This window comes from Pangasianodon hypophthalmus, chromosome 19 (assembly GCF_027358585.1).
Source record: "Pangasianodon hypophthalmus isolate fPanHyp1 chromosome 19, fPanHyp1.pri, whole genome shotgun sequence".
NCBI lineage: Eukaryota > Metazoa > Chordata > Actinopteri > Siluriformes > Pangasiidae > Pangasianodon > Pangasianodon hypophthalmus.
Genome location: NC_069728.1, coordinates 1019719 through 1035263, shown reverse-complemented (window position 1 = coordinate 1035263; position 15545 = coordinate 1019719). Strand labels below are relative to the sequence as shown.

General features: G+C 37.5%; 1 protein-coding gene across 2 annotated transcripts in view; it reads left to right on the top strand.

The window, feature by feature from the left end:
• Positions 1 to 9536, top strand: part of LOC117599787 (uncharacterized) — a 58619-nt gene extending 49083 nt beyond the window's left edge. For both annotated transcript variants that reach the window (XM_053242222.1, XM_053242221.1), the window contains exons 3-5: positions 926 to 960; positions 5039 to 5183; positions 5398 to 9536. In XM_053242222.1, the coding sequence (XP_053098197.1) occupies positions 5090 to 5183; positions 5398 to 9149 (3846 nt within the window). In that variant the 5' untranslated portion in view covers positions 926 to 960; positions 5039 to 5089 and the 3' untranslated portion in view covers positions 9150 to 9536. The remainder of the gene's footprint in view (positions 1 to 925; positions 961 to 5038; positions 5184 to 5397) is intronic.
• Positions 9537 to 15545: the final 6009 nt, after the last annotated feature.

The window sequence follows — 15545 nt, the reverse complement described above, 5'->3', positions numbered from 1 at the left end:
TGATGGAATATAAGAGGAATCAGTTCTCCGGCAAAAAGAACAAAGATTTTAAATCACTTGCATATTTTAAATACAGACATTTGTTTCTTACAAGAAACCCATTTACCAGAAGCAGAATCTCGGAAACTAGCAGCTAAATGGATTGGCCTGACTTTTCATTCTACTTTTCCTCCAGAAAAAGAGGAATATCCATCTTAATCAGACGCAACACTCCATTTTCTCATGAGTCAACATTAACAGATAGTGAAGGTCGCTATATTATTATCAACGGAACTATAGGAAAAGACAATATTACTTTAGTAAACATATATGGACTAAATTGGGACAGGCCATCATTTTTTCACTGATTATTTTCAGAGATACTCACGTTCCCCAATTCAAATGTTATCATAGGCGGAGGTTTTAACACAGTTTTGGACCCGAAAATAGACCGCTCAACAAATGCAACATGCAAAATAAATCATTCATCATCATTTATTAAAAGTTACATGTCAGACTATGGGCTGATAGCTATTTGGAGACTTAAGAATCCTAACAGGAATGAATATTCATATTATTCCCCACATCACAAGTCCTATTCCCATATAGATTACTTTCTGACAATCTGTTCTATAATATCAAAATCACTGACCCAGCTATTCATGCTATTGCTATTTCTGACCATGTGCCCATTAGTATTACTTTTATTGCAGAACACCAGCCACTTTACCCACCCAGATGGCGTTCAAAGCATATTTACTGGTTTATTATACAGTTTGCTTGTGTCAAGTCAAGCACCCTTTATTAATATATTGTATATAGTTAAACATTTTGGTTATTAATGCCTTAAAATATGGTGATTTATTCACATTGTTGTTTATGTAACAGAAATACAAATAAAGAAAATAACATTTTGTAAATCAAGATTTTTTCTGTTTGTTCTCAGGCACTTCACTTTCAGCCTGAGACCTTCAGTATCAGGTAATTATGATTAATTATCAATTTGTGATTCTTTCCATGTTTATATGGTGCTTAACTTGTGCAAGAACTTGAAAATATGTTGTGGCCACGAGATCATTTTGTGGAAAGAACCAATGTGTTTCCAGTAGCCATGAGTTGATGCGCAAACAAACCTGTGTGATTATAGCAATGTCAGATTATTAATATTAAAAAGAGATTTTTGAGTTGCCAATATTATATTGCTTGTTTTTGTCACAGCAACTGAATGAAGTTCAAATAATTATATTAGGCCTATAATAAATTTATTTCATTGTCCGCTTCGTTTTATGTTTATTCTTACCCAGTTAAAGCCATTTATTGTCTATTTTTAATGAAGTTTTAAAAGTTATAATAGTAATGCAATTTATTTATTAGCAGACAAGTTTGCTACATTTAAGTGATAGGTGACGGTTTGGGGCTTCAGGGTTGGGGCTGCAGTCTGCTGGACGGTAGCTCTCCAGGAGCATGGTTGTAGATGCCTGTACTGGATACACTTAGTTTTTCAGGGAGGTTTGCAGGTAAGTTTCTTCTAGCGTCTTGGAGATATTGCCACAGTTCTTCTGGATTTAGTCAGTGTCAGTTTGTTCTGTTTCTTCATGTAATAATAGACATGACTGAATGATGGTGAGACCAGATCTCCGTGTGGAGCACCTATGTGATCTATTGTCACACTTCTTGTACATACAGAAATCTCACTGGATTATTAAAAATAATGGCAAAAGCAATGTTTGGAAATGTAAACTGATATTTCCTACTGACACACTACTGTAAATGATGTAAATAACTGACTTAAAACCATTTATTGGGGTGAAAATACCGACGTGCCTAAGACTTTTGCACAGTACTGTATATATGCATGTATGTGTGTATATTAATGCATATATATAAATATACACAGTACACACACATTATGTAAACACAGACTTTTATTTTGGATGATTAATCGATTTGCTATTAATCGATTTGACAGCCCTAATAAATAATATGCCGTATCTGATATTGAGAAAATGGTCTATTAGTGATTGTGATTTCAACTTTAGTGAAGTTACATTATTACACCATTAGATGGCAGCAAGGACAGTCTTTATGAGTGAGTAAGTAGCATACTTTTATATCGAAAGAGACCAAAACAGGGACATTGTCTTTACTTAAAACAACACATTATAAGACATAATTGACAAATACACTGAACAGTACTGTCATGGGAAATCCCCTTGACTGTTATAAAGATACAAAGATATGGCTTTTGAGTACTGAGTGTTGCATAACCATGGGAAACATCTAAGGGTTAGGAATGTAAACCCAGTTCCCTGAGAAGGGAATGAGACACTCTGTCAGTTGCTGACGCTATGGGCGATGTGTCCCATGGCACCTGGTGTCTGAATATTGTAAAATCACACCAAACCTATTGGCAGACAGCAGTCAGATGACAGCACATGGAGTGTCCTTTCACATAAAAGGGTGACTGTTTTACATCAGGTTTGTTTTTTCTGAATGGAGAAGCAACGGGATGCCTTAGAGAGGGCAACAAGGTGTAGCATCTCATTCCTTTCTTTGGGAACCAAGCTTGCATACAGAACACCTAGACATTCCCTTTCGAGGGAACTCAATGCTGTGTCTGTTGTTGACACATTTATTTAACCATTAATGAAACGGGCCCTTTTGCTTTAGCTATAGGACAGTCTAGAGCCCTTAAAACCATGGCTATCTTGGGAGATTACAAAAAGAGAAACACAAGCGTAATGGAAATGTCTGAAAACAGAGATCAGCCCATTTGCAAGGAGCATAATCGTGCTTCAATACCCAGTGTGATCATTTGGAGCATATCTTATCTTATTGGACGGCTGGAAAAAATCTCACACACTGGAAAAAAACAAACAAACAAACAAAAAAACCATTCAATGTGAAAGCATATATATCAGAGGTGCTCAATTCTGGACCCCGAGATCTACTTTCTTGCAGACTTTATCTCCAACCGTGATAAAATTCACCTACCTGCAACTTTCTAGTTATCCTGAAGTACAGATTGTTTCAACGGCAACAACACAGACAAACGCTTTGTGGCTCAAACTTAACTTCCGGTAGACTTCCACAAAGAATCAATAACAACAGAGTCCCTGTAGAGTCGATTATTTCATTGCAATTATTATAAGCTAAAATATACATATAAATTAAACATAATATAAATTGTTATATTATTAGCCACTAGCCAGACCGATAAACAAACACAGACCGGAAGTTAACTTCAGGCCAGACGCATGCGTCCGATGAAACTGTCTATAGCATCCAGAATATTAGCTTGTTCTGGTTTGACTGAATAGGGATGAAGCGAGACTTTTCTGGCTCAAGGATTAGCAGTTAATTTGGATTTGCTCCACCAGTGATGAGATGATTTCAATCAGTAGCTGTGGATACATGGACTCTAATAATCCAATTGTAATCAGACTAGTAGCACAATCGGAATTAAAAAAGTCACATGTAACCAAGTCAATCGGAATGAATTGCCAAATCCAATTAAAAATTCAGTCATATTGTAAGGAGTGGTTTATTCCTCTTGTAATCCGATCGACAGGACATGTAAACAGGACATGTAAACACTTTGTATGTCACACAGAATGAGCTGCTGCTGTTGTGTCATTATAAAACTCACCTTTCGCTCAGCGTCTGTGAAGTGGGGAATGAAAATGTCATATCAGTCCTTGTTTCCAACTCTCAAGCACAGACAACAGAAAGGGGTGCTTTAACTGCATGATAAATATAAGCAGCACAGCACAACAGCTCTTGTGTTCATCATCCTCTAATTAGGACACAAAATCAGGGCTCGACCTTAAGCCTTGTCCTTAATACTTGCTCTAGCATGCCCTGAATGACCAATTCACTTGTCTAAATAAAAAAGTTACTTGTCTGGGGAAATATCATTTATTCCGAAGCAGTATTCTCATCAGTGTTCTATCAGCTTTTACATACTTCAGTCTGCTTATTTGTGATATTCACTGCATGGGCATTTTTAACCTTATTAACTGTAATCATCTTTCATCATCATGCACCTTTAACAAAATCACAAACTGATTCTTTGTTGGAAAAAAAAATCACTTTGTGAACTTTTCAAAATAATTTAACAGTATTCTCTTTCTCTTTCTCTCTCTTCTGACATCACATATCTGAAAACTCGAAATATCTATTTCCATCGAAGAGAGACTCTGAAAATGGGTTCATATTGGTCACAATATCAACAATCCGAAGAGGAGAAAAAAAGAATCCAGGAAGAACTGGATCGAATTAAAAAAAAAGAAGAAGTAGAGAGAAAAGAAAATGAGAAGAAACTGAGAGAACTGGAAGATTTTAAAATGAAAGCAGAAGAAAAAAGAAAAATAGATGAGAACAACAGAGCTAGAGAACAAGAAGAAAAGAAAAGAATCCAAGCAAATAAAAACTGACGTCACAAACCAACACCTAATGTGCAACGACCTAATATAACAGTACATAAGGAGCATTAAAACTGTTATTAATGCAAGATATTTTAATGCAGTATGTTTAATCATCACATGCGATTACTAGTGGTGAATGCAGTAATTTGCTGGACTGCATTATACAGCATTCTTAATTTGATTTCCTTGTTGCAGAAGGATGACAAGTTGTGTATTCTTATCTTCCGTATGCTTCTGTAACTCCTAATTACAAATTAAAATGATTCATCCTTAAGATCTTTAGCAGTCATCTGGATGCATTTCATTTAAAGCATTGTATTTTCTTTTATGATGTGTTAAGCTGTATTGCTGTCAGATAAGAGCCTACCTGTGCTTTTTCCTTGTTGCACTGCTATAAAAACAACAACAAATATTCACCCACTAATTAAAAAACAAATCTTCTGAAATCCAAGTGTGTTTTCTTTTAGAAATTGCTTGTTCTTATTTTGAAAATGTGGGCATGTGGGATTTTATTTGTTGTTTTTCCATTTCTATTTTGGTATCATTTTAAACAGACTCAGAGAAGAGTTCAATTGTAAAAGTGTTACTCATTAAACAAATTCATATTTACACACATATAATTTATGTTCTAGAAAGGGAAGCCATATTTCAGAACAGAGACTACAACCAGCTTCATCAGAAACATGCCTCACTCGGAGACCATTGACCTGGCTTGTCTTGGCCGACCGTTTCAGCTGGGAATGCTGTATGATTGCAGAAAGGATTCTCTCATTCCAGGTATTAAAATCACAATATGCTAATATAGATATGAAATAAAACTATCCAGATAGACCTAAAACAGAGAATGGATGAATACTCTTGAAGCTATTACTAAAACAAAAGCCAAAAATGCACTCAAAGTGAAATAAAATCGCATTTACAGTACATGTTCATAGCATGTTTCCATAGTTCTTGGCTTACTATAACAGGCAATTATATACTTTCTTTTAAGGAATAACTCTCTGGGACTCTGATATGCTACAGAAGAATATTAATGTACATACACAGCCAAACACTGACTTCAAAATCATTGCTTCAGATTCAAGTGAAGACAAAGCAGAAGCTTTGAATGTCTCTGCATCTCTTGAAGCCAGCTTTCTATGTGGATTAGTCAGTGTGAAAGGCTCAGCTGACTATTTACATGACAAGAAGAAGTCCAAAAATCAGTCTCGAGTCACTTTACAGTATCGGACAACCACGCGTTTTGAGCAGTTAACTATGGAGCATCTTGGAGTAGGGAACGTAAAGCACAGCCATGTATTTAAAGAGGGTTCGGCCACACATGTTGTTACGGCTCTACTGTATGGAGCTCAGGCATTCTTTATCTTTGATCGTGAGGTTTCATCCAGTGAAAGCCATCAAGACATACATGGCGACCTCCACGCAACAATCAAAAAGATTCCTACAATATCAATTGAGGGCCAGGCATCTTTGACCATGAAAGAACTGGACAAAGACAAAATAGACAAGTTCAGCTGCACTTTCCATGGAGATTTTGCTCTGGAAAATAATCCAGTTACTTACGTAGACGCCATCAAGGTGTACTCAGAGCTGCCGAAACTGTTGGGGGGAAAAGGAGAGAATGCTGTGCCCATGACCGTGTGGCTTTATCCTCTGAAAAAACTTGATTCAGCAGCTGCTCAGTTGGTCAGGGAGATCAGCGTTAGCCTGGTACGACGAGCACAACGGATCATGGATGGACTGGATGATTGTGACATTCGGTGTCAAGATCTGATGAGGGACAATGTCGCCATCCAGTTCCCTGAAATCAAAGCCAAGCTCAAAAACTTTAAGGACCTCTGCTCAGAGTACAAAGTCATTTTTCAGAAATATCTCTGCAGGCTTCTTCCATCTATAAGGGGTGGAGGAAAAGAAGAACAGGAGCTTTCAGATTTTCTGAACAGAAAAGAAATGTCCCCATTTCAGGGTGTTCTGATAAATAAGTACCTAAATGAGCGAGAGCGGGAGATCACTGTGGTTGGATCTTACCTCGACATCATGAAAGACATCCCTGTTCTTTCAACCAGCAATGACCTGGACAAGATTGTCTTGAAAGCATCTAATGACTATGTGGTAGCCTTTGCACTCTCCTCCTTAAATGAAAAGGAACTCTACCTTTCAGACTTAAAGAATTACCTTAAACAACAAACAAGTGACAAAGGGGAACAGCCAAGCTATGACCAAAGCTCTACAGAAAGGGCAAAAGAATGGTTTTCTTTGGAAGATGTAACTGCACAGAACAGGGAAAACATACAGGCCTTCGTAGATTTCAAAGAAGCCAATAAAGGAAGAAAGAACATTGAATTCTGCATTGTATCGATCCCAGATGAACTCAGCACTGCCTCTTCAATTCGTGTTTATGAACGAGCAAAACTCATCAGCTCAGAGGACGAGCTTCCCTCAAAACCCCCAATGCCCAATTTCTTGTGCGCCGCGCATGACTGCATACATCTGCAGATCACGCCTCCTGACCACGGCGTTAGTTGTGTGACCTCGTACTGTATTTCATACAAGTCTGCAGAGAGCTCTGAATGGACAGAGGTGTATACTGACGGAATTTCTGATCAGGTCACTGTCAAGCAGCTACAGCCGCATAAAGAATACTGTTTTACCTGTAAGGCAGTGTGTCGTCCAGGTGTGAGTCTGGCAAGTGACAAAACTCAGTTCTTCAAGACCCTTCCATGTGCTCCTCCAGGAGCACCCACAGTCAAAAGAGTAGAATCTGAGTCTGCAACATTAACTTGGGATGTCCCTAAATCTGTGGGCGAAGATATTATGGTCACTGGATACGTGTTGGAATTCAGAGAACGACCAAAGGATCAGGAAACCGAAAAGCCATGGACATCTGTGAAATCTGCAAGCAGGGATTACACTTTTCAGGGACTGAAAGCAAACACAGTCTACACAGCCAGAATTTTTGCAAACTGTGGAAGTGATGGAGTGAGTCTCCCCAGCCCTGAAACTGTGTTTTCTGCATGTTCAAAGAGCAAATCCTCAGACGAGGCTGGAAGTGGATTGTTCCTGGTTCAATCTTCACGCATACAGAAGCGGAATCCTTCAATTTATAAACTGACACTACGCAAAAAAATGAAAGAGAATGTAGAGTTTGATCAGTATGTCTTTGGAAAACAGGTGGAGGATGTGAAAAACAAAGTCATTCTTCTTGTAGGAGCGACAGGTGCAGGAAAAACCATGCTCATCAATGTGATGGCCAACTACATACTGGGCGTAAAGTGGGAGGAAGCGTATCGCTTCAAACTAATCCACGAAGAGACTCATCGCACACAGGCCGAGAGTCAGACATCTATCGTCTCATCTTATGAGCTGTACAGTCAGCCTGGCTTTAAAATTCCCTACCCGCTCACAATCATAGATACACCCGGCTTTGGTGATACAAGAGGAATCGAATATGATAAACTGATTACAAAGCAGCTGAAAAGCTTTCTTTGTAGCCCTTTGGGAATCGATCACATTGATGCCGTCTGCTTCGTCGTTCAGGCCTCTCTGGCTCGCCTGAGTGCCAATCAGAGGTACATCTTTGACTCAATTCTGTCCATTTTTGGCAAAGACATCGGAGAGAACATCATGATTATGGTGACATTTGCAGACAGTGAACAAATCCCAGTCCTGGAAGCCATCAAAGCAGCAGATCTGCCCTGTCAGAAAAATACAAAGGGAGAGCCCATGCATTTCAAGTTCAACAACACAGCTGTGTATGCAGACAAGACCATAAAAGAGCCTACAACCTCTGACAGTGATTCAGATGAAGATGGTGAAGCCAATGGTAATAAACTGTACAACATTGTCTGGACATCGACTTTCAAACAGATGAAGGCCTTTTTCAAGGCACTGGGCAAATCTGAAAATAAAGATCTGACACTAACCAAAAAAGTCCTGGAAGAACGAGAGCGCCTCGAAAAAGCCATGGCAGATCTGACCCCTCAAATCACTGCTGGCCTCACTAAACTGAGAGAAATTAACACAATTAAGGAACGTTTGAAAAATGAGAGAAATAGCATAAAACAAAGTGAGGATTTTGAGCAAGAAGTTGAGGTGATAATACCAAGAAGACACCCCATAGATAGTTTTGCCCTGAATTGCAACTTATGCTTATTCACATGCCACTCCACCTGCTTCCTCCCTGCAGAAGATTCTGTGAAGACTTGCGCTGTGATGGATGAATCTGGATGCTGTGTTGTCTGCCCTAACTCCTGCTCTCACACTTTTCATTTAAAGGAAAAGGCAAAGTGGACATATGAAAAGAAAATAGAGAAAAAAACCATTAACGAGCTGAAAGAAAACTTCATGAAGGCACACGGAAGAATTTTGCAAACACAGGATTTGATTGATGTCCTTGAAAAGGACTTAACTTCAATTCAGGCCAAACTGAGGAAGCTAATCAAAATGTCCTCTGATTGCTTGAATCAACTGAATAAAATTGCACTGAAGGCCAGCTCTCTCTCCACTGCAGAATACCTTGAAATCTTGATCAAAACGCAGAAGGCGGAGAAACGTCCTGGATTTGAAGAACGCATTGTTGAACTCGAGAGGATTAAAAATGAAATTCTTCTTCAGAAAAAAATCACAGAAGGAGATGATCTGCTCACAGAGGAAGAGCCACCGCCAATGAAATCTGGAGACTGTGGAAATTTCGAGTTCTTAACTTCAGTTTTTAATCATGACAGAGATGAAAATGACGACTGATGAGTTATAAAATCACCAGAAAGATTTTAATTTTTCTTCTTTTTTTTGCTCATATAATCACATAGAGGTCTGTGTCTGGACTCAGTCAAGAGGCTGACCTTACTATATTCAGCTTTTTAAAACTGGCAAATGGGATTGTGGGAATGTTATTTTATTTTCAGATCTGGTGCATGTCATACTGCTGTTTAATTGTGAAACATTCCATAATTGAAAAGTGTCAAAATGTTGGGGAAAAGTCTGTGAAAATCAACATCAAGCAAGAAAACGAACAAAGTTGTAGATTGATGATGTCTATATTCGTATATTGGTTTATCTATATGTGGTACTATAGTTAAAGGGGTAATATGTGGTTAACAATGAGTTAAATGATTGTGTGATAACTAATCAAAAAATAATAAAGATGAACAAATAAAATAGTCTGTTGTCTCATTTAAGTAGCATCAAAGTATGAAAGTGTTTGGTTTGTTCAGTATCTTCTTTAAAGTCTAATTATGCATCACTGGCTCATGACAGGATTGGTGGGGAGAAAGACTACTGAATGAGATCACTAAATACGATTTGGGGTGTTAGGCGATCCATCTTTGTCAAAACGTCATAAGCTATGACCCAAGCCAACCAGCTACGCGGTGAATCACAACACTATAACCTTTAAATTGAAGCAAAAATGTTTTGAAAACCAGCCAGAAAGATAAAGGTACAAGACTGTGTAATGTAGGTAAGAACTACAATCTTATGAGGCAGTGCAAAAGATAATCAAATTAAAAACAATGGAGAAATATATAAATATGCATATGTATAAATATATAGGCTGTACATAAAACAAATTGTCAAGTTGATCATGTGCATTTATATATGACTATATACTTGTATGTGTCATTATGTTAGATTTTGCATGAGCTTTTTACCAAAATCAAGCTCAAATTAAGTTTTTGACCAGCTAATTTTTCATCTTTAGAACAACTGTGTCTGAAGCCGTAACCCACATAGCAATTGTCGTCTGGCTCAGCTCTGGGCCAAACAACCAGTTACGCTCAGCCCACATGCAGTAAAGAGTTACGGCCCTTGTTCGGCCCAGATCTGGACTACAGGCATGAGCCACACATTAGCCATAACTGGCCCAAATCTCAGCCAAATAGTAACTTATTTTTATGTATAATCATGTTCTATTTTTAACTGTTTTAAATTCATTTTAAATCAATTTTTAAATCATTTTAAAAGTTTTTAAATTCCTTATTTTATTGTTATGATTATTTTTTTATGATTATTTTACTTCCTTTTATGTAAAGCACTTTGAATTACCATTGTGTATGAAATGTGCTATATAAATAAACTTGCCTTGCCTTGCTTTATAACCAGCCCTGAACTGGGCCAGAACAACTTTTAATAGTGCTACCCAATCTCCGCCTTCAGTAAACCATATAGAGAGCAGTCTTTAACCAGAAACCCCAAAACTGAGGTAGAAAAAAAAGCCAAAAAAAAAAAAAAAACAACTCTGCCACGGATCCATCGATAGGCTGTAAAACACACAGTTACACCTTTAGACAATTAAGCATCTGTAATTCACACATCTTTAGATTGTGAAGGAAAAACTTTCTGGCTCAGCTGGGACTCGAACCAGTGATCTTGCTGTGAGGGGACAGCACTTCCCACTGAGCCACTTATGCTGCACTTAGCCTCAGACATAAAGTACAGACACTTGTGGAATAATAATAAATAAAAAATTGCAAAACTTTTTTCATGATTGTATGTATATAAAATAAAATAATAAAAAAAAAACCATTTACAGGTACAAAAACTCTGTTTGGATGTACAACTGACACAGCAAAATCCTCAGTGAACACTGAGGAGATGAATGATCAAAACACGAGATGAATGATCAAATTAAATGATCAAATAACTGATGATTGAGCATTTGGTAAATTCAACTGCAAGTCAGATGCATTAAATCTCTGAAGATCTCAGCAGAGGATGATCAAACAACTCCACAAAACAGCATCACCAGCTTCACTCATTACTAACCAGACTGACTTTAGTTCTGTCAGACGTCTAGAGAAGCTCTTATTGAGAATTAATAGAGGTTTAGATATTGATATTTATTTCATTTGAAGTCACCATTGTGGTGGGCAGTGTTTGCCTTAGTTCTTGGTCCTCGTACTTCTTGTGTTAGCTTTTCTTCGGCTGCTGTAACTGTGTGTTTGTAAAGCACAGTTGTTGTGGCAAAGAAAGCCAAGATTGAATGGGATCAGGTACTATCTCCCTATCTTGCTTATTATGTTTTAAACGACAGTTACAGAACAATACAACAGACGTTATAAAGCCAGGGTAACAAAGGATAAAAGAAAAGAAAAGATTTTTTTTACAATCACAGACATGCATGACCTTTACATTACTCAAAGATTTTGAAGCTAGAACACAAAAGGACAGTTCTGATTGCCTTTCTGTTAGTACTGTGTTGAATAGCACAAAAGTAGATTAATAACAAAAACGTCGTTTTTCAGATTATCATAATTAAAACATCCAAAAACTACATTTTCCAAATGCAAATTAAAATTAAAGAGTACCTTTTCTCTGATAAACATAGAGGCATAACCCAACCAAAAGACATTAAATAATAAAGTTCAATATTTACATTAGGCAACTCAAATTAACACTCACTTCTCTCTAGGAAGTCTCAATCATAGATGTAAACAATGAGACAAGGGCAGAAGTTCTGCTTCAATGGTCTCAACACAACTGAGATAAAGATACACCAAATCACCAAACTAAAGTTTCACAACAACAGGTCTGGAGGTGAAGAGGAGTCCTCAGCTGCCACCAGCAACACTGCTCTGTGCGCAGCTGGAGTGTAAATCCTCTCTCTCCTCCGCCATCCCCCAATCACAGCAGAGCTCTAATGAACAGCGTCAGGTGGTGATACTGCTTCTGCAGGGAGAGAGAGAGAGAGAGAGAGAGAGAGAGAGAGAAACAAAGCATAGCTTGGCACAGCAACAAAACCTACGGCTCTGGACATAACAACATGTACACTTTGTTGTCATTCCGATTAAAATCATTCCGATTGAAAGATTCGGTGGACAGATTACATGAGACGTGTTTACATGTGCCGGCGCTTTCAGTCGGAATGACTTTGTGACATGCGCACATTAGCCTGTGTCCTGTTTGCCGCCTTTTATTCCTGTCAACATGGAGTTCCATTATTTCTTATGCGCGCTCTTTTTATGTAAAGTGTTGCTCTTAATCAAGCAACAGTGTGAATTTGTATGGCGTTATTTTAATGACAAATGTCGAGAGCACATTCTTGTTGTGCGAAAGCACATTAATATAATACGCGGATTGCCTTTGCAGATACACGCTGCTCTCGAGCAGAGAAGAGCGCGCGCACTTAAACCGTGTCTCTCCTCTCACTTAAACGGTGTCCTGTGCACTCGCACATCTCTCTGTGCTCACGCGCTAGATATTCATTCTTTTCACATCTGAATTAAACGTCAAAAGTTATAAACCAATCAGATTTCAAAGATGGATCTGTAATTTGTTTACAAATTTAACACTACTTAGTCATAATAGTCCAAAATGAGAAATGAAGCGGGTGCTTGGATGATTTGTAAATAACCGAGTTTAACAGTTTGGTCAACCCCCTCTGAGCGATTTATCTAAACACAACCAAAAAAAGTATATGATTCTTTAAAGTTCGTGAGGTCATACTGTCATTTCTATAGACATGTTGGTAGATTGTATTCAGTCTTAATTATTTGGTTTTACAACTGGAAATAACTTTAAATAACTTTTTCACCTCTTAGAGTCTAATGAAGAGTATTTGTAATGAACATTGTTTCATCCAGATTTAAAACTATTGCAAAAGGCTGAAAGGTATAAATAACACATTGATCTGTGGCCATGTAGTTATAGAAGTCATGTAGCAAATGCTGATGTTTTTTTGTCATTTTTTCCGCCTCCTCACTTAATTTAATATTTCACTGCTGCACTATTTATAATTAATCTGACATTTACATACACAAGGTCTTTATGTTATAAAGTCTGATACTGCACTGCTGTGTAATTACAGAAATATTTAGACATTTCTTAAAGTCATTATTATTTGGGTAAAATGTTCCTTAATTCTGTAAAAAGTTTAGTTTAACCATAATTACTGAATAATTCAAATGAGTTACTGAATGATATGTTTTAAAGTGAATAACTGAATAACAATCCATGGATTTTAGAGGTTCATTTCACATGTACTATAGAATAAGCGATGTTGTAGTCTGTGTGTGTAAATCTGTGTTATTGAGTGTGTGTGTGTGAGTGTGTGAGTGAGTGTGTGTGTGAATCTTTGTTATTGAGTGTGTGTGTGTGTGTGTGAATCTGTGTTACTGAGTGTGTGTGTGTGTGAGGGTGTGTGTGAGTGAGTGTGTGTGTGAATCTGTGTTATTGAGTGTGTGTGTGTGTGTGTGAATCTGTGTTATTGAGTGTGTGTGTGTGTGAGGGTGTGTGTGAGTGAGTGTGTGTGTGAATCTGTGTTATTGAGTGTGTGTGTGTGTGTGTGTGTGAATCTGTGTTATTGAGTGTGTGTGTGTGTGAGGGTGTGTGTGAGTGAGTGTGTGTGTAAATCTGTGTTATTGTGTGTGTGTGTGTGTGAGTGTGTGTGAATCTGTGTACTGTGTATCATCGGGTCCTCGGCTCCTGGCTGCCAGGATTGTGGTCTGGATGGTGGAGTTCCCTGTGTAAAGTGTGTTATTATGTACATGTATGTAAGGATTTAATGAAAAAAAGGTATCGCGCTCATTGGTTATTTCACTGTCATGACCCGCCCACTTCATTGTATTTGTAAATCTGAAATGAAAAAGGGATGTTAGTTTTTGTCCCATTCTCTCCATCTTTTCTTCCTGCTTTGGGCATAGTGGATTTTAGACTGAGTTATTATCTAAAACTCAGCTGGCCTGTGGAATTCAAAAGTTTGATTGGTACAAAGGAGCCCGGTGTGTGCTGAGAAAACATTCCCCACACCATTACACCACCTCCACCAGGCTGGACTGCTGACCCAGCAGGTTGGGACCATGGATTCATGCTGTTGATGCAGAATTTTCTTTTCTCGTTTGTTTTCACTCGCGTTTCACAATATTTTTCACAGTAACTAATAAGTTTTTATTTTTATTTCTAAAGCACTTTAGTAAACCCTTTTACAGCACTTCATAAATCTCATAAACCACAATCCATCACATGACTTACAACTTTACACATGAGGAGAAAAACAGGCTCCTGCTAAGAGGTATTAAAATCAGCACTGTCTACATGGCTTTTTAACAAGTTTCTTAATTATAGTATTAAATAAATTAATTCATAAATAAAATTCTACCAGTACATAATGATTTTATTTTCAAGCAGAAAAAAAGAGAAACGAAAAGGGAAAAAAGAGCACAAATGAGCTCAGTGTGTTATGAGTTGTGTGGAAATATCGTTTGAGAGGTTTGAAAAGCATTGAATTAAATTTCAGAATCTTTACTGCCATCTACAGGAAAATGCACAAGTTCTCCATCTAACATCTGACGTTTCCCATCGAGAAAATCAAGATAAACATGTTTTTATAACAAGAACACATACTTGACATGGCCACAGTTCAGTAAGTACATATACACAACCATATGAAAAGATCCTCGGATGTACAGCCACCTGAGAAACTCATATTTAAAGCTACTTACAATGGATATGAAAAGTCTACACACCCATGTTAAAATGGCAGGATTTTGGGATGTAAAAACATGAGAAATTACAGCGTATAAAAATTAAGTGAAAAACGATCAGAAACATTTCAGGGAAAAATAGGAAAAATAAAAAATGTTACAATAACCTGGTTGCGTAATTGAGGGTGTGGCTGTGTTCAGAATGAACCAATCACATTAAACCTCATGTTCAAAAGTAACTATCATACAGCCGTCATCAATGAAATTATTCTGATTAAACCCCAAATAAAGACCAGCACGCATTCATATATTTAATTTATTAAATCATTTCATTATTTGAACCAAGTTATTTACTGCAAATGCAGAGAGTCAAGTTTGGAAATGTGGCCACACGAGAGTAACCAAGATCCATCCAGCACAACCCACTTCACTAACTACACAAAACCTCTGTTTAACTTATAGCATGGAGTATAGTGTTAATAACAGTGACTAGTATAATAACTGCAATTTCCCACAATCATTATTCTGTTATTAAGTGTTTTCCGGAGGTGTTTATAAGTCTAGATACTCCTTGTATTCTTGGCTTGGTTTTTTATCCTGTGTAAATAACTGTGATAATATAAAGTGCTGGACTTAAAGCACAGCCATGTTTTACACCTCTGTGTATTTCAAAAGAATCAGTTAAACATCCACTGATATTAATTTGTACTTTTGATTATAT